Genomic DNA, 18081 nt, shown 5'->3' on the forward strand with positions numbered 1-18081 from the left:
CTTCTTGTTGTTTTGTGCAGCACTGCTCACCGTATCTGAGGAGGTCCGAAGTCGCTGCAGCCTCAAACACAGGAAGTCACTACTGATTTCTGACCTCTCCATGGACCCAGTACCCATGGACACATACTCCAGTCACATCACTGATCCCAGCTGCAGGTGAGCCGACGAACAGAGGACAACTTCAGACAGGATGAGGTGGTCTGGCCCATCCGCAACAACATAGCAAGCTAGTCGAAATTCAGCCAGAGAGCGTACTCGCTTTAGATGCAGACTTCAGTTTTCATGGCCTTGTATCCTTCTTCTTTTCAATTTCCTAGTGAGAATTCCAGTGTGCCATAGTTTGGTTTGTATTATCCGTTGTCCAGATTTTAGGTTTAAAATGAGAAGTTGTCTTCTGCTACCTGACCTTTGGTCCGTTCACCTCAGAACTCTGCGAGAGACTCAGCCGTGGACGTCCCCTCAGGTTTCAGAGCGCTACCTTTCAGCCCATCACTACCCCATCATCGGTCAGATCAGCCCACGAACTCGCAAGTCCATGAGCCTGGACATGGGTCAGCCCTCACAGGCCAACACCAAGAAGCTGTTGGGTAAGACGTATCCCTCTGCTCTGTACGGCACACAGTAAATTAATCCGTATGTTCAAACTCCAGATATTAAATGTATCTGCTGTGTTTGTTTGTTTGTTTGCCAGGCACCAGGAAGAGCTTCGATCACCTCATATCGGACTCTAAAGCACCAAAGAGACCAGAGATGGAGTCGGGTATGACCACCCCTCCCAAGATGAGGCGTGTAGCAGAGAATGACTACGAGATAGGTGAGAGCGCGATCCCGGCAAGTCCGTCTACGTCTGACAGTACACCGTTGGTTTGAGGAGATATTCAATGTCATTCCTCCACGTTCTAATTACAGAGACGCAAAGAATTGGAAACTCTCACCTTCGCAAGGTGTCTGTATCAGAGTCCAACGTTCTGCTGGACGAGGAGGTGCTGACCGACCCAAAGATCCAGGCTCTGCTGCTCACTGTGCTGGTGAGGAAACACGCCACACGGTCTACTTTTCTTCTCCTAGTCACTGACTGTTTTGTTAACACACTGTTTGTTCTGGTTTTCCAGGCCACCCAGGTCAAATACACCACTGATGACTTTGACCAGCGGATTCTGTACGAGTACCTGGCTGAGGCTAGCGTTGTCTTCCCAAAGGTTTTTCCAGTTGTGTAAGTAGCCAACCTATATCCTCTCTCTTGGTTAGGTTGTTCTTTGGGTTTAGGTGCGATTGCCCCCCCTCTCCGTTCAGCTTTCACATTAGTAAAGTTGTTCCGTATCCGAGTACACTTGCGTCATCACCCACATGTATTTGTTTATGTTGAGATCAGCTGTTCTAGTGGCGGAGCATCGTAAAACACTTCATTCAAAATGGACGGAAACAAAATAAAACTCACCAAAACCATCGTTGTTAGTCGTTCCAACAATCACCAACTATAGTTTTGTTAAAATAAACTCTTATTCACAGAGTTTGATGTGAAAATATGCCGCTCTACATGTTGTTTCCCCCCCCCCCCCTCTCTCTCTGCCCGCTGAGCAGCTAAGTGGCTCTCGTTCTTCAGCGGTAGACCATTAAATCAGCTAAATAAAATAACAAACATCGCCCAACCCCATCGCCTACTCTTGTTTATATTTTAAGGAACCTCTAGCCACATCTTCAGTCTGATCAGGTATCTGAGAAGATCCAGGTGGACTCTCCCATCAGCTCTGGTCCGGAAGCGACGGGTGGAGGGTGTCTTGTCATTGAACATATTTATAGAGACTGAACAAAGTTGCTTGTTTGTATGTCTCCTCCTCAGCCACAACCTGCTGGACTCCAAGATCAACACTGTGCTGTCCATGTGCCAGGACACCAACCTCCTGAATCCTGTCCACGGCATCGTCCAGAGTGTGGTGTACCATGAGGAGTCGCCTCCGCAGTACCAGCCCTCCTATTTACAAAGTAATACATGCTGACATTTTCACAGTCTGTACAGGCCAAGCATGTTAACAGTTGGAATCAAACCCGGGGCATTGAGTAATGTTGCATGTGCTGTAACTGCGGGGCTACCAAGGTGCTCCAGAGCTTCAAATAGGAACCCTAAAACTGTGACAGTTAACTGAAGTGGATAACAGCTCTGTGCATTAGTAAGCCTCCTCCCTCCTCGTCTCTCCCTCCCCTCCCTTTCATTTCACAGGCTTTGGCTTTAATGGACTCTGGAGGTTTGCCGGACCCTTCTCTAAGGTAGGAATCATTCTCTCCTCCTGTCAGTTTTTCATTTTCTCTGAGGCCCCCTCGGCTGCCACGCAGGAGAAATTCAGCTTAGTAAGCAATTACAGCTCTGCAAACCTGCCTGCCAATTGGTGTGGTGATATATGACACACACACACACACACACACGCACACACATACACACACAGCAGTAGCAGAGAGGCTGGAGAACATTTGAAGCTGTTTTCAGTAATCACTGAATCTAGTAGCTGCTCAACAACAGTGTGGAGGGTTCTGACAGGACGTACATTTACAGAATGAAAGCTGTGAACTAGATAAACAAAACATTTTGACGAGGAAGTTGAACTTTTCATCTTCACCCTCTCATGAACTCAATATTTATAAACCAGAAGGGTGTGTGTGTGCGTGTGCGCACTTTAGTAAAGTGAGCTTGTGGTTTGGTAATTCCTGTGCGTGCTTATAAAATCGCTTCATCCGTCCCCGCAGCAAACCCAGATACCGGACTATGCCGAGCTGATAGTCAAGTTCCTGGAGGCGTTGATTGACAGCTACCTGCCGACGGCTGAAGAGGAGCGAGGGGAGGAGCAGTTGAGGACGCCCACCTCGCCCTACCCCCCCACCAGCCAGAGCCAGCTCAGCATCACTGCCAACCTCAACCTGTCCAACTCCATGACCTCACTGGCCACCTCGCAGCACTCACCAGGTCCCTCCCTCACACACACACACACACACACACACCCTGACTCTGCATGAACTTAGAAAGTGTCGAGTCTCCAGAATGTTACTTGAGATTCAACACTGCTGCTCCTCTCAGGCGTCCACAGGCTCTGTCCCGGTTGACCCCTTTGACCTCTAAACTTGCAGCTAATTCAAGTCACACTCCGGGGCTGCTGTGGAAAAGTTATTTTTCTCTTAGGAAGGTTCCTAACGGAGTGAAATGACCCAGAAGTATCTCAGTAGCAACCATAATAAGAGCTGTTTGAATTCTTTAAATGCTGAAGGAAAGGAGCTTCAATGCTTCCTTTATTATCTCCTTTAGCATAGGATACACTGGAGCATCCTTTATCAAAGGAAAAGAGAGAATAACATCCCACAATTCCTTGCGGCCGCAGCATTTAAAGTGTCGCACCATTCGGCCATTCATAATAACAAACGATATGTTTATCTTGCATATTATTATCATACGCTCATATCCTAATTGGGATTCATGTTTAATATTAGTGGATAGTGACAACCATTTAGTTTCACTTTATTATCAATTCATTATTTATTTTGAACATGTAACAAATACCTAAGTAAAAACTAAATAAGAATAACAAATAAAATGAACAGTAAATATATAGCAAACAAATAATCAACATAAATAAATATCACATGTCCGAAAAGAAGTCGGAAGAAGTATGATCCTACACCTTCTCCATAACTCCAACAATTAACTCAATATTTATCATATATTCCTTTGTTTATTTCAGTTCCAACCTTGGTAAAGAAGTGATATTTACTTTATTTTTTTTTATATATACAGCGCCTTTAGTAGTCCTTCTGAATTCTCCTTCACACCTTCGGCCGACCTCATGATGTTTTCCATCAAGGTCAAGGAAAAGTGTTTAGGAAAAGACATTAGGACGTCATTTTTTTAACTTTTCGACCGCAGCCCTGGACTAGAACTGTGTTTCCCAGACTGGTGACATTCACACTTAAGATATTGTGTCGCCTGCTTATACTACAGCACCCCCTGTTGTTTGATAAATGACATGAAAAATGCTGTGCTTTTAAACTGGTGATAAAGAAGTAATTTTTTTCTTATTTGACATCAGTAGACAATCACATTATTTCAGTGCAGAATTAAATCTTCTAGTTTCTAGTAAGTGACTGAAGGAAAACCTCTTGTTCTTGTTGCAGAAACTCACTTCCATGTAAAGGGTTAAAGGATGAAGTTGTTCCATGTGATTGTGACCCACTCACAATAATATCACGGCCCACTTTTAGACCCCGCCCCACCAGTTTGGAACCGGTGATTTAGTAGATAGTCAGAGGAATTATTTGAGTTAGAATTTAGATTCTGTCCATAAATGATTAAACCGACAGCAGATCATGAAAATAACACATATACATAGATATATACAGCATAAACTCCATCCTAAATCTGTCCTGGCTGTGGTCCTCCAGGTGTGGACAAGGAGAACGTCCAGCTGTCCCCCAGCTCTGCTCTGTCCAGCGGGGGTCGCACTCGCCATGGTTCAGCCAGTCAGGTCCAGAAGCAGCGCAGCGCCGGCAGCTTCAAGAGACCCAGCATCAAGAAGATCGTGTGATCATCCAGAGAACAGCCCCACCTTCCTCCTCCTCCTCCTCTTCCTCCTCCTCCAACTCTCCGCCCCCCCAGCCTGCCAGACCTCATGCTGCACTCCACTTTCTACTCTTTTTATTTCCTCCTCCTCCTTCTTCATGGTTGTTGCTCTGGCAGGACGAGTGATTTTCTGTTTCGCATCAAGGAGGAATATTAGCGAGGGCAAACTTGAATTTAGTGCTGCTTGAGATTTCTTTTCAAATCTTTCATTTGAGACAGCCGCGTGGTGGTGGAGGAGAAGCTCCCGGATGTTTAAGCTCTTCTTCGCAGATGTTCAGCAGCAGCGACGGAGGGTCACACATGTGTAACTATTAGGGAAAGACATCCCTCTGAGCCTTGATGGGAGTAGAGTCCCAACACCAAGGTCTAGTTTGGACACGTCCCAGACGGTTCACACAGGGAGGAACCATAAACTGAAGTTTGATCCGCAACACGTCCCGTTGGCCTTCCTTGTGACTAAACACTCCTGTGTCAGTGAGATGGACCAAATGACAGCTGCAGTGGGGGAGGGGGGGAGGATTCTGAGAGACAGGACCTGCACTCTGGACCTGCTCGGACATCTCAGCTCACCTCTCCCAGTCCTGTACATATTTTATATAGACAGATTATGTATAACTAGTCCTTAGTGCTAATTTAGATGTTGACGTTTTCTCCATGGTGTGCCTTTGTCAGGGTTTTTCAATGTGTACAATTTGTAAAGTAAAAAGTCAAACCTTGCTGGGGACAAAGAACAGGTACTAATTATGGAGGCGAGCCGTCCATATCACCACAAGTTCACTCGAGCTGCGTCATGACGGGCCTCTAATGATCGTCAAATATACAATCATCCATATACCCTGTTGCCTGAAAGTATTTATCCTGTACAGCTAGATAGTGCTACACAAATCTTTCTTTTCAAACTCTTTCCAAAAAAATCTTCTTTTCAAAACACTTTCAATGTATCAACAGGAAGATTGCAAAACACTAGGGGAAATGTAACCGTTGTAAATAGCGCCAAGCTTTTTTCTCTTTGTTTTTTTTTTTTGTGTGTTTGGCTTTTATTTCGCTGTTTAATGTCACTTATTTTTTAGTATGAACTGTGTTTTCAGCAGCATAGCATTTTAATTTGTTTACACAGTGACAAGGAAAAAATTGCGTAATAGGCAATAACTCTCAAACTCCTTCGTCAACCACCCATTTAATTTGTACAGCGAACAGGGAGAAACACATCTCTACGTACAGCTCGGTGCAATATGATGCCAACTCCTGAGTTGCCTGTTAAACATGGGGATTTAGCTCTCATTGATTACCTCCAATGACCATTTTAAAGAGAAGAGGCAGTGGACAGTGTGACGTATGATCCATCACACACACACACCTTCATTTGTTTCACCTCAACAGTCTGAGCTGGACCCAGGACCATCACAGGTTTTGTCCTGTGGGGCTCCTGAAGGAAAAATCCACCCTACAAGAGGATACGCTGTGTGTCACAAACATTCTTTTATGCAGAGTAAAACACTAAACACTAAAATGTTTTATCATTTAACAGCAAAGGCCCATTAAGAACGTGACCTGGTGCCAGCTGTCAGTAGTTGATCTTTTACTTAGATCGGTAGGCCCGTACTCTGCTCTACTGTTTGGTGGATTCTCTTATTCCAACACAGCACAGTGTCTGGTTGAGGGTTTTCCAGCATTTCTACAATGTGGTGCTATAACGGGAATATTTCACAGATGTAAACATCTGGTCGTAGTTTCACTCCCTTAAACTCAAGCAGTGATTCCAGAGGTCGTCATTACAGGACGCAGGTCACCGCACCAGATTCCTCAGTGTGAGATGGTGGATTTTTCCTTTTAAGAGCTTTAGTAATAATAATTCAGGTTATTGCTGCAGAGCCCAGCTGTGTGATTTTAACCCTCTGTACCCTTAGAACACATCTGGGAGCAGCACATCCTCTGCATTACACAACCATCTTCGAAGAATGCTCTTCAAGGATTTTTATTTCAACTCATTTACTACATATTACATCAACTAGACATTAACTGCTGAATGTCTTCTAACTAAAGCATGCCGTAGCGGAGTGTTTCTAACCTTCCAGGCAACTGCTGGTTTCCTTTTTATTTCACAATGTTTCAAAACAATCAACTCTCAGAGAGTTGAAACTTGCCTGAGGTAGCTAATCCATCAAAGTGAACATCTGTCTGTTTTCAGTGTTTACTTCTAGTAGCTTGTGTTAACCCAGAAGAACCCGACACATACTGTACACATCTGCATTGGCTGACTCCATCGGCCCATCTCGGCCCATCTTCACAGGTCTGTCACTATTTGTGTTTGTAGAGAAATGTCGATGATGTGCTTGAGATCATTTAGAAACCGTGTCTCCGTCACACCGGAGAGCACTGACTGACCAGTTTATTTTACACTGTAAAATGTTTCTCTCACTACATGTGTTCAATCGGTATTGGTCTTACAAATCCAGTGTTAAGAGTTTAATCTGCATTACCGTGCCACAATCACAGCAGTCGTGATGGTCGTTGTGAATGGGAACCAATGGCTGCCTGATGGGTAGAAAGGCCCACTGACAAGATCTAAAACACAATGGTTTTGTAGTAAAATGGGTTTAAAACATACAGACGCTCTGGCCTGGGCCTGTAAAACCAGCTGCGTGACAGCAGCTGTGCACACGCTGCCGTAGTTGGAGCAGGTGTCGATCAGTGCTCGGCGCTAACGGCCTCCGTCCACGGCGCTGCAGGGTGGGCTCGTCAAAACGCTTCTATCCTGCCTTAACATCTGCATGGCAAGAGTTGAGTGTTGTTGTACAACTCCAAGTGTTCATGTTACCTTATGGATCCATTTGTGAATCAGTTCACTACTGATTGTTTCTCTTGTATTGTAGTCGTCTGAGGGGGGATGTGTTATGTTCTTCTGTCCATGCAGCTCAACAGATGATCGTTAGGTTAATTCCATGGAAAGGGACATTTTTCATTAGAGACAGCCTTAAAAACAGTATTTTGTAATTCAACCTCAAAGAATGACATAAAGGGAAGACTGAAAGTAGCGATTAAGAACTGAAGTCCAGTTTCAGCCGACGAATGGCTCCATCAGAAACGTGACTTTTCTCGTAGCCCTCCCATCACTGACAGATTGGCTCATATGAAGGAATCTGGACCCTTGAGTTAGTTCATACGAGGTATCGTCTGAACACATCTGAAGGCAAAAGTGATACTCGTTCTGAAAAGGTTGAACAGTGTGTCCGTCATAGAGAGGCAATAACAGCAGACACTTTCCAACAGTCTGCTCTGCGGCGTTCACACAGTTAGAGGGAAGTCCTGCCTACTTTCACACCTCCATGACCCGGGCCAATCGCTGCGTGAAGTGCACGTGATTGTCTGTTTCAGACGCTGTTTAGACGGTCCAACAAGCACTTGGCTCGAAGCATTCTTATCTCATGCTATTGAACAAAAAAATGAAATGTGTCAAAAACTTTTATGTCAGGTTTTCCCAAACTACCTTTTTAAGTTTGATTGCAAAAGAGCTGGAGCACACTAAACTGGCTGATGTGTTATGTAGTGAAACATGTAAATAGGCCTAACCCCAGTCCAGAGTCAAGCATGGACATTAAGTGACACGGGATGTTTGGAGCAGTGATGTATCGGTACAGAGCGGCTATGAAGGTCCAGGTTAGGGTTAGGGTTGGGTTAGGATTTTAGGATCTGACATCAGGGCCGCTGAAACTGTAAAAGGTACATATTTATTCAGATTTCAGTGTCCGACTCCATAGAAACGTCTCATGTTATAACTCACTCCATCATCTCTACTCACCACTTCACCGTCTAACTCTTCTCAAAGCTACATTCTCTGATCTCTGTCTAAAACAAGAATCAGCGACTGTACCTTTAACAAGACACAACCAGGAAAGATCTGAAGGCAAGGTTTATTCGAGTACCGTGTTAGCAGATTGCCATCGTTTCCAGGTTTTAGTTTGACTTGTGTGTGAATGGAAATATTAAGGATTATGTATCCATAACCTCTTAAACAAGTGGTTGACTTGCACTAATTTAAAAAACAGTCATGGGTTTGTAAAGATGAAAAACCTCAAAATGTGGCATGTTTTATTTGATGTTATGCAAAATCTAATGTCTGTAGAGTAATAGTCTGAGTTTTGTTTTATTGCAGTATGTGTGATAATTGTAAATACTTTGTGTACAATTTGAGATGGTATATTTACTACACTGTACATACATGTGATATTGTATCATTTTGTTTTTGTAAAGCAGTTAGTTTCTGTATAATAATATACAAATTGAACTATTCCAGTGTTAGTAATAAAATGTTTTGCTCTCCACAATGTTTGAACCTGCGTGATAAAAACAAACCAGCTTTCATTTTACAGCAGAAGTTTAAACCCCCTAACTATGACTTTTCTTTATAAAGGTTGAATATTGTAATTCAAGTGTTCTGAGAGATAACTAGACTTCATCATGGCTCTGTTTTCAGGCTTTAGAAAATCTAGCCCGTGACGGAAGACATTGACCAATCACAGGTCATTTCATTGAGAGAGCGTTCCTGTTGGCTGTACTCCGGTTATGTGACCGGAACTTGGCGTTCCTTCAACAGATTTCACAATGGCGGTGGCGTCACAATTACGCATTAGCGTAACGTAATATTGATTCATATTTGATCTGCGCTGCCTAGTTTGACCGTTTGATCAGAGTTCGCGAGTGATTGACAGCCGGCTCTCATAGAAGGCAGCTGGACAGCAGACCTCATATCAGCTCCTACTGCTTGTTTTTCCTCCGGTCTGCGAAATCTTGCAGATGCCGTTAGGAACACCGGAGGACACAGAGGAACATGATTTTTTTCAGGTTACCTGTTTCATGTGCTACTGTGACGATATAGCGACTGTCATGTTTGCTCCAATCTCACCTACTTCAGCTTTAATCTGCAAAATAAGTAGTAACTGTCAAATACATGTAATGGAGAAAAAAAGTACAATATTTCATCTGATATGTAGTGGAGTGGAAGTTGTACGTAAGTAGTAATTCAAGATTCAAGATTCAAGCCCTTTATTGTCATTGTGGAGTACAACGAAATAAGATTGTGACAATCCCATAGGTGCTAATTAAAAGATAATACAATAATAAAAAAAGATAGTGCAATATAAATATAAAAGATAATACAATATAAAATATAAAAATACAATATGTATATTGATGAGATTACAGTTTTGCAGGTTATTGCACAAAGTGTCCGTTAGATAATTATATAATTATTGCACAGCATCAGATAATTATTGCACTTATTGAGTGATCAGCATATGTTATTGCACATATCCGTAATAGTAGATTTACAGTATTTACATTGCACAAAAGTGACACAAAAGTTATTGCACATTTACATTGCTCGTGTTCAACTCAGACAGAGGAGATGTCAGAGTTCAGGAGGTTAATGGCAGTTGGGAAAAAGCTGTTTTTAAGTCCGTTTGTGCGTGTGCGGATTGATCTGAAGCGCCTGCCTTCAGATCAATTGTTATTGTAATAAAAAAATAATTGATCAGTAATTGTACTTGTGTGCAGGTGCAGTAGTAGTAGTAGTACTACTTGAAGACATGCTTGGCTTCATTAACTCCAGCTATCTGTTCTATTATCTGTACAGACAACAGAGGGCGACAGAGTTTAGTAAAGAAGACTACAGTATTCTATGTTTCGTGACCTATCCTCACGCGAGACTGTCCCCAACTCTCGGGTTACCTTCTAAGACACGCCCCTCGACCTCGACACACTCCGAAGGTAAGCCACGCCCTACTCTGCCTCTGATTGGCTAGTACTCGTTGCCTTCGTTGGTTTTGATTGGTTAGGTTTAGCCAGGAGGACAGCGATTGGTTGGAGGGTTAGGTAAGAATATCAGGGTGAGCCAATCCGAGGCAGAGTAGGGCGTGTAGTTAGCCATGCTAGGCTAACTAGGAAAAACAAATCCTCCTTCAGTGGTGATGAGCTGATGGTTTTATATGTTCTCCAGGAGGTGTGAAGATGCTGACCTGCTGCTGACAGCCTTCACACATAACATTACGGTAAGCTTAACCTCATCGTTTGGTGGTGATAATGTAGCAGCTGCTAGTAGCTAGAGTTAGTTACTAGCTTTTAACGTGATGTTTACCAGACCAGCCTAGCTGGCTGATGAAAGCATGGGTAAGTTAGCTAGCTGACAGCTGACCTCAGGTCCCCTCAGGATAGAGACAGTGCATGTCACAGAGCCAGAGTATGAAGCATATTAAGATAACAGCATATTTAAAACACAATGAAATTCATTCATTCATTTCAAAATTTATTTTGAACATGTAGAATACAAAAAAAATAAAATAAAGAAAAAGAATGATCATACCAACAAGTGGACAGTCAGAAACAAGTAGTATTTACATACAATGAAAAGCATAAGAAAAATAAATTGTCAACACTTGATGCCTTGATTTACATATATATCGAAAAGGAGTATAGAAGAAGTATAAACTAATTTAATCGCACCCCTTCTCCATAAGTCAATTATTAATTATTAACCAGCTTCCTTATTGAGCCATACATATATTCTAATTAAATTTACCTAAATTTGTCTAACTATAATTATTATTATTTAAAATTATTCTAACTATAATTATTACCTTTATTCGGTGTCATACAGAAATATAAATGAATTACTGATATAATTATCCTTATCAAAATCTAAATTTGTTATCAATCCAGAATACCAATTCATTACTTATAATATAACTTAATCACAATACCAATTAATTACTTACATATTTATCTTAATCATATTGAAAATATGAAATGAAACACTAAATTCATGTTTCTGTGTGTCTGACACATGTAACTTTATCAAGTGGTCCATTTTACTGCCTTTTTAGTAACATGTTTTTGCACTATGGAACTTTGATGCTTGAAACTTGAATTTCCCTCGGGATCAATAAAGTTACTATCTATCTATCAATCTATCTATCTAAAGACACTAACTAACTAATACAAGTGTAAATGGAGCAAAATATAATATAATAATAATGCACATGAAACGATCTCTCAGCAGTTGAACCAGAGGAGGAAGGGATGCTGCCTTTAGTTGGAGCTGAGCTGTCCCCAGTGCAGCTCTATCGACATCTCCTGAGATGCTGCAGGCTGCTACCGTCAGCAGCCATGCAGAAGCATTACCGACATGCCATTAGACAGGTGAGGTCATCACGTGCACCGACTGTTGATGAGCAAAATGTTTTTCAAATGATCTTTGACATTGTATCCTAGGATTTAGCTGACAAACAACTCCTTTATAAACCTTCAGACAAGTGACTGAGCTGCTGGTGAAACATACAGCGATCAGCCATACCATTAAGACCACTGACAGGTGAAGTGAATAACATTGACTGTCTCGTTACAATGGCACCTGGCAGCGGGTGGGATATATCAGACAGCAAGTGAACGTTTTGAACTTTGTGTTGGAAGCAAAAAAAAATAGGCAAGCGTAAGGAGCATCTGCAGAACTGCAGCTCTTGTGGGATGTTCCCGGTCGGCAGTGGTCAGGCATACAACCGCGAGGTGGTAATTCTAGTTTCTAGATATTGTTGATGTATTTATGAACTACATAACTACCAAGAACAATAAATCATACACCATGTCATCATTAAACCTGTTCAGTGTGGTTTTCCTCCCCATTGTGACCATTAAAAAAACATTTGATTGTGGTGATCCTTTGCTTCTGGTTTCCAGGGTTACGTCAGTCACTCAGATGAAGACGACCAAGAGAGGATACAAATGATCATCCAAAGAGCGATCGCAGATGCAGGCTGGATTCTTGATAAAGTAAGGATGAAGACATTTTTCATTTCAAGTTGATGTGCAAATAAATACATACTGCAATTTGTAACTCTCTTTTTGATTGACAGTATATCAAGAAGAAGTGAAGTTCATAAACCATGAATATGTCCTAGGGGTGTGCCGCTCCGGACATGCGTCGTAGTGGTGGACGTGCTGTTTCTATGTCTCAGTCCTGAGTGCTCATTGTGTTATTAGTGGCCATTACTGTGAGATGTGGACAGCCACGATGAAGCAACAAGACGTCACAACTCATGGACTGTTAGGACTATACTATAGGAAATGAAAGCTCAATTCACTGTACTATCAAAGTGTAAATACTGTTCTTAGATTGAAATGAGTTGACTATATAATGTATTTCTTTTTCAATAAATTCATTCACAATAATGATATCTTAGTTGACTTATTTACAGCATATACTTAAGAGTGCTCTGCTAAAGATGATGTGATACGATCTAAAGACGTGGTACTGAAACGTGTGGACCTACTTGGTGTAAAAAGTAAATATAATATACTAAATATAATGGCACAATGTTAAAGTGAGCTCACCAACTTCCCCTTACATCATGACAGCAAAAATGATGACACATTTTGTTGTGCAATATAATACAGTATTTATTCAAGTATAACCATTTTTCCTCTAAATGAATACATGAAAGGCAATGACACACATAACAGAAAGAAGAAGAAAAAGAGAATGTATTCCTCCTGTGTTGTGCCCACTGACTGGTTGGACCAGAAGAATGAAATTAAAAGCAAAAATAACAACACACATGATCAAATCAGGATCAACTTCTAGCTTTTTTAAAACCTAAATATATTTACAGATTGCATGCACATGCAGTATTTAAATTGATACAAAACGTAATAAAACTAGATATACGGAGTAATTCTTCAGTATAAATAGTATAAATAATATTCATTTGTATAAATAGCTCCATGTTCCTTTTAATGTTGGTCTGAGATGTTGAGACATTTGGTTACAACTCTGTAAATCGTCACACAGGTTTGGAGCTTTTGGGACTGCTTCGGAAAAACAGCTGCAGCAGAGTAGTTTCTCTGAAGCGGGCATCGCCCAGAGAAAACAGGACAGGCACTCTGGAAACATGGTTGGACAGAAGTGGTTCATGTTGGGCTGTCTCAGTCGCATCCTCACTTCTGAAGAATAAACTGGTCGATAAACTCGTTCTGCTCTGACTCTACTTTGGACAAGGCTTCATACTCGATACGATATCTGAAACAACAAACAGAACAAATTGTAACCCAATTAATGCAACAACAGTCAGTCACTGGACACATGAAACATTAGTAGATAACATGATGCAGTCAAAACGGATGTGCTTGATAATGAAGTCACCAGATGATGTCAAAACAAATGCTTAACACATACCTACATTAATAATCTGATGTAACATTAAAGCCATGACAGACATGTGGTGTCTTCTCTCAGTTTGTATTCATTTACTGTTCCAAACTGGTTTTATACACCAGGCACAGTTCATGACCCCCACATCCTGTCAGATGAGCTCAAGTACCTTCATGACCCCACCCATCAGGTTCCAGATGTACTCTTTAATGTGCTGATTTTTAAATGGATGGACAACCATGACCAATCCCGCACAAACCAGCACTGTGTTGGTTGGGTCATGGCGTCCTCCACACACTGTTGGTTACCTCTCAAGTTGCATCTTCTTCTCTGCTATGAGAGCCTGAAGCTGCTGCTGTTGAGCCTCTCTCTGCTTCGCCACAGACTTCAGCAGGTTCCTGGCCCCGATGGCCTGACAGAGAAGAACGCAGGACGATTATTAACACAATAAGGTGTTGCTCTTACTTACTGAACATAGTATACCTGAGACAACTAAAGTGGGTTCAAGGAGAGTTCAACCACCTCCAGGAGTTTCAAAGCTTTGGCGTGTGAGGACTACAACGTCTTCTGCAATAGCCAGCTTCAAATACTAAGCGTACCTTCATCTTTTCTGTCTCCGCTTCTTTAGCCAGTTCATCCACCAGCTCAATCAGACCCCCCACTATCTTCTGAAACTGGCCAATTTCTGCAAAGGATAACACATGTTTGTACATCCTGTAGGACCTGTTGATGCTGGAAGGTGGGGGGGAAGCAGCCACAGCTCGATGAACTTACTGTCCACAAATTCTTTACACTCTTCCTTGAGCTCTGAGGTTTTCTGGCTGACATCGGGCTCCAGTACCCGCAGCTTGTTGAGTTCATCAAAATAAAAGCCCGCCTCAGCTAATGGGTCTTTAGCCATGGCCACAGGGCCTGTCACAGAGGAGACATAAAGAATGAGGGATGAAGAGGTGACCAGAGGAGCCAGCAGGGATCGAACGTGGACAACCTGCTCTGCCTGCCATTTAGTGGATGTCCCCACAGTGTTGCATGATGGGAGAATACTGCTGAACTTGGATGTTGAATTAGTTTTCAGTGAGCTTCAATCATTATTGAACCCCAACGGGTCAACTGGGCTCTAAACATTGAGTTAGTCCCTCTGCAGTCGACTCAGTGGTTAGACTGGAGAAGTTTAAACTGGGATTATGTCCAGTTGATATTCCAGTAGTGCTAACCCTAGACTAAATGTTTAAACAAGGATTATGTCAAATTCATATTCCAGTAGTGCTAACCCTAGACTAGAGGTTTAAACTGGGATTATGTCCATCTGATATTCTACTAAACTAAATAGCATCTATTAGTAAAGAGGACTTTCTACCATTTAGACACATAGAGTAGTCCTCTCACACATGTGACTGGACACTATCAAGCTTTTGTGGCAGCAGGAGGTTACTAACTTTTGAACAGCAGTGCATATTCCAGAGATACAGAGAAAGAAATGTGTGTTAGATAAGTGAAATCAGCTGTTTTTATAGCCTGATAACACGTGGCCTGCTGCTGCTGCCCTATCACACATGGACGAGATATCTCTGGCTGTGTCTCTAGCTGTGTCTCTAGTTATGTCTCTAGCTGTGTCTCTAGCTGTGTCTCTAGTTATGTCTCTAGCTGTGTCTCTAGCTGTGTCTCTAGCTATGTCTCTAGCTGTGTCTCTAACTGTGTCTCTAACTGTGTCTCTAGCTGTGTCTCTAGCTGTATCTCTATGTCTCTAGCTATGTCTCTAGCTGTGTCTCTAACTGTGTCTCTAACTGTGTCTCTAGCTGTATCTCTATGTCTCTAGCTGTGTCTCCAGCTGTGTCTCAAGTGTCTCTGTCTCCAGTCAACTGAACTGTGACCTTCAGTGAGAGATCATCATATGACCAGAGCTTTTTAAGCACTTTATTCATGTACAATATTAGCATTAACATGACACATAGCTATAACATTATATTTCTTCACATCTATGGTACAGTGGTTGATATTGAACTTTAACCACTGTGTTATCTCACCGTGTATCAGGGTGTTAGTTTGTGTTAACCTAACATTAACAGCACTACATTAATATTAGCGTGACAAGGTGGAAAGAACATGAAATGACATACTTTGGTGTGTTTCTTTGACCTGTGTAAACCCAGCCTGACATTAGTTAACGTTACATTCATTCAGCTAGCTAGTTAGCATGTGGCTAGCCGGCTAAAAGCTAGCTGGACAACCACTAACAGCAACGTTTCCCTCATTGAGGCTAATTAACAGACACATAACTCTATATTAAACCATATCTAGCTACGTTCCTTGACAGAAAACAACACACGTTACCTGTTTACAGCGCTATCACCGTTACCGCAGATGGCTCTGTGTTGTGAGACTATGTGGCATAAACCTGCAGCTCCTCTTCCTCCTCCTCCTCCTCCTCCTCCCGCTGCCAAGGAAACCAGACTCCTCCTCCTCCCGCTGCCAAGGAAACCAGATGCTCCGCGGAGTGCTGGTTGATGTTTGGCGTTACTTGGCTGTCACTATGTTTGGTGCTCCTTGATCACTTCCAATACCGAGAACAAAAGCTATTCAATGTTTTATGTTGTGTCATACATACGCGCAAACGACTACAGAGATAGCTGTCATCATAAATCATCTCAGATTAAATTGAGGAGCTTTTACTTTGAAGTAAAACGGAAATGAGATTCATTCTTCTTCTTCTTCTTCTTTGAGGTTTATTGGCGGTTGGCAAACAACGATTTGGTGCGTCTCAGCCACCAATTGGTCTGGAGTGTGGATCAGTCTGACTAATAATTACTATATCCATAAATAAAGAAAGAAAGAAAGAAAGAAAAAAGAAAGAAAGAAAGAAAGAAAGAGAGAAAAGAAATTAAAAGAAAAAGAAAACTACCTCATATTTTTTCCAATCATATTAATTTGTCTTAGATACTGAAATAATATTCTATAACACTCATTTAGTGAGTTCTTTTGTAGAATATATATTAAATCAAAGTGTACTTTAATCTCCTTGAGGCCTTGACTCAAATGCCTTCTTTCTTCCTCATATCTCTCACAATTAAACATTACATGCTCCACCGTTTCCTCTTGTCCACAATAATTACATTTACCTGTGTTTACCTATTTTAAATAGTGTGCTGTTTAGTCCAGTGTGTCCAAATAATAGTCTTGATATGATTGTCTCATCTCTCCTGTTCATTCCTACATCATTTCTCCCACTTTCCTTTGAACTCTGTAAAACCACCGTCCTTTCCTCTCTTCCTCCCATTGCTTCTGCCACCTTTCCCCCAGTCTCTGTTTAATAATGCTCTTCATTTATGTTTTGCTGAAGCTAACTGTCAAATCAATGTCGTTATTTTTTTAGCCTTCTTTGCAATCTTATCTACCATTTCATTTCCTTTGACCTCTATGTGTGCTGGTATCCATAAAAATAGTACTGTAAGCCCCATCATTTGAATTCTGTATAATGTTTGTTGTATTTCAATCAAGATGTCTGGTCTGCTGTCTGAATGACTGTACTGTAAACTAACTAGTGATGAACTTGAGTCTGAGCAAATGATGAGATTTCTTACCGTAATGTAGATAATATAACGACTGTACAAAATTGATAAAGTCAAATGTTTAATATTCGAGCTGAAGAGATGTTTTTTAGTCTGTAGTGTGGACTTAATTAACTCAAAGCACGAAAGATAACCTCTTGGTCTAGCAAATTAATTAATGCATAAATCATGTATCAGAACTTATATGCCTCTGGTCTGGGTTGCCGTCTAATTTTCTTTATTTTGTTTATTTGTTTATTTATTTTGCACAATTTAAGACTACACAACATAAATAATGATAATAACAAATACTGTTTAATAATATAAAGTGCAGGAAGAGGCAAAAAACCCACTGGGCTTATCTGAAGATTAATATAAAGAAATAATATTAATACATAATAGTGATAACAAACAATTAGGACAAGATATTTATACTAACAACAATAACAATACAGTCAATATATAAAAAAAGACAAGTGTGTGTGTGTGTGTGTGTGTGTGTGTGTGTGTGTGTGTGTGTGTGTGTGTGTGTGTGTGTGTGTGTGTGTGTGTGTGTGTGTTGCGTGGAAGTGTATGGTTAGTATTTGTGAGGAGGATATTGATTTAAATATCTATAAAGACTTTTGGGCAATTGTAACCAAATAACATTGTGAGTGGGAAAAAAATGAAAAACATAAAAACAGATACATGGACGTTCAAGATACAAGATGTTTATTGTCACGCCGGTTATACAAGTA

At 41.3% G+C, this 18081-nt stretch overlaps 3 protein-coding genes across 7 annotated transcripts in view; 2 read left to right on the forward strand and 1 right to left on the reverse strand.

Moving 5' to 3' along the window:
* nf1a (neurofibromin 1a) overlaps positions 1-5505 on the forward strand; it is an 80560-nt gene extending 75055 nt beyond the window's left edge. For all 3 annotated transcript variants that reach the window (XM_074639962.1, XM_074639964.1, XM_074639963.1), the window contains 9 exons: positions 21-156; positions 427-587; positions 692-814; positions 910-1028; positions 1113-1213; positions 1841-1983; positions 2219-2265; positions 2740-2956; positions 4423-5505. In XM_074639962.1, coding sequence (XP_074496063.1) covers positions 21-156; positions 427-587; positions 692-814; positions 910-1028; positions 1113-1213; positions 1841-1983; positions 2219-2265; positions 2740-2956; positions 4423-4565 — 1190 coding nt within the window. In that variant the 3' untranslated portion in view covers positions 4566-5505. The remainder of the gene's footprint in view (positions 1-20; positions 157-426; positions 588-691; positions 815-909; positions 1029-1112; positions 1214-1840; positions 1984-2218; positions 2266-2739; positions 2957-4422) is intronic.
* A 4993-nt stretch (positions 5506-10498) lies between these two features.
* lyrm9 (LYR motif containing 9) lies at positions 10499-12823 on the forward strand. Of its 2 annotated transcripts, none has more exons than XM_074639969.1 (4): positions 10499-10647; positions 11652-11794; positions 12329-12421; positions 12505-12823. In XM_074639969.1, the coding sequence occupies exons 2-4, from the start codon at positions 11675-11677 to the stop codon at positions 12520-12522; spliced, it is 231 nt and encodes a 76-aa protein (XP_074496070.1). In that variant the 5' UTR covers positions 10499-10647; positions 11652-11674; the 3' UTR covers positions 12523-12823. The 2 variants fall into 2 exon arrangements, with proteins under 2 accessions (XP_074496070.1, XP_074496071.1); XM_074639970.1 differs by having other exon boundaries at positions 10503-10647; positions 11655-11794.
* A 199-nt stretch (positions 12824-13022) lies between these two features.
* ift20 (intraflagellar transport 20 homolog (Chlamydomonas)) lies at positions 13023-16282 on the reverse strand. 2 transcript variants are annotated; one of them, XM_074639967.1, is made up of 5 exons: positions 16131-16282; positions 14574-14711; positions 14399-14484; positions 14108-14211; positions 13023-13667 (listed from the first exon to the last, which is right to left on the reverse strand). In XM_074639967.1, exons 2-5 carry the CDS (start codon positions 14698-14700, stop codon positions 13586-13588), a joined length of 399 nt encoding a protein of 132 aa, XP_074496068.1. In that variant the 5' UTR covers positions 14701-14711; positions 16131-16282; the 3' UTR covers positions 13023-13585. The 2 variants fall into 2 exon arrangements, 1 of the variants encoding a protein (XP_074496068.1); XR_012594569.1 differs by having other exon boundaries at positions 13652-13667; positions 14322-14484.
* Between the last annotated feature and the right edge of the window lie 1799 nt (positions 16283-18081).

Source organism: Sebastes fasciatus, chromosome 7, assembly GCF_043250625.1.
Source record: "Sebastes fasciatus isolate fSebFas1 chromosome 7, fSebFas1.pri, whole genome shotgun sequence".
NCBI lineage: Eukaryota > Metazoa > Chordata > Actinopteri > Perciformes > Sebastidae > Sebastes > Sebastes fasciatus.

Coding starts and splice junctions, on each gene's coding strand:
- lyrm9 (XM_074639969.1), top strand. CDS start 11,675: ATGCTGCCTTTAGTTGGAGCTGAGCTGTCCCCAGTGCAGCTCTATCGA. Junction 11,795..12,328: donor ACCGACATGCCATTAGACAG/GTGAGGTCATCA, acceptor TCTGGTTTCCAG/GGTTACGTCAGTCACTCAGA.
- ift20 (XM_074639967.1), bottom strand. CDS start 14,700: ATGGCTAAAGACCCATTAGCTGAGGCGGGCTTTTATTTTGATGAACTC. Junction 14,485..14,573: donor GTGTAAAGAATTTGTGGACA/GTAAGTTCATCG, acceptor TATCCTTTGCAG/AAATTGGCCAGTTTCAGAAG. Junction 14,212..14,398: donor CGGAGACAGAAAAGATGAAG/GTACGCTTAGTA, acceptor CTTCTCTGTCAG/GCCATCGGGGCCAGGAACCT.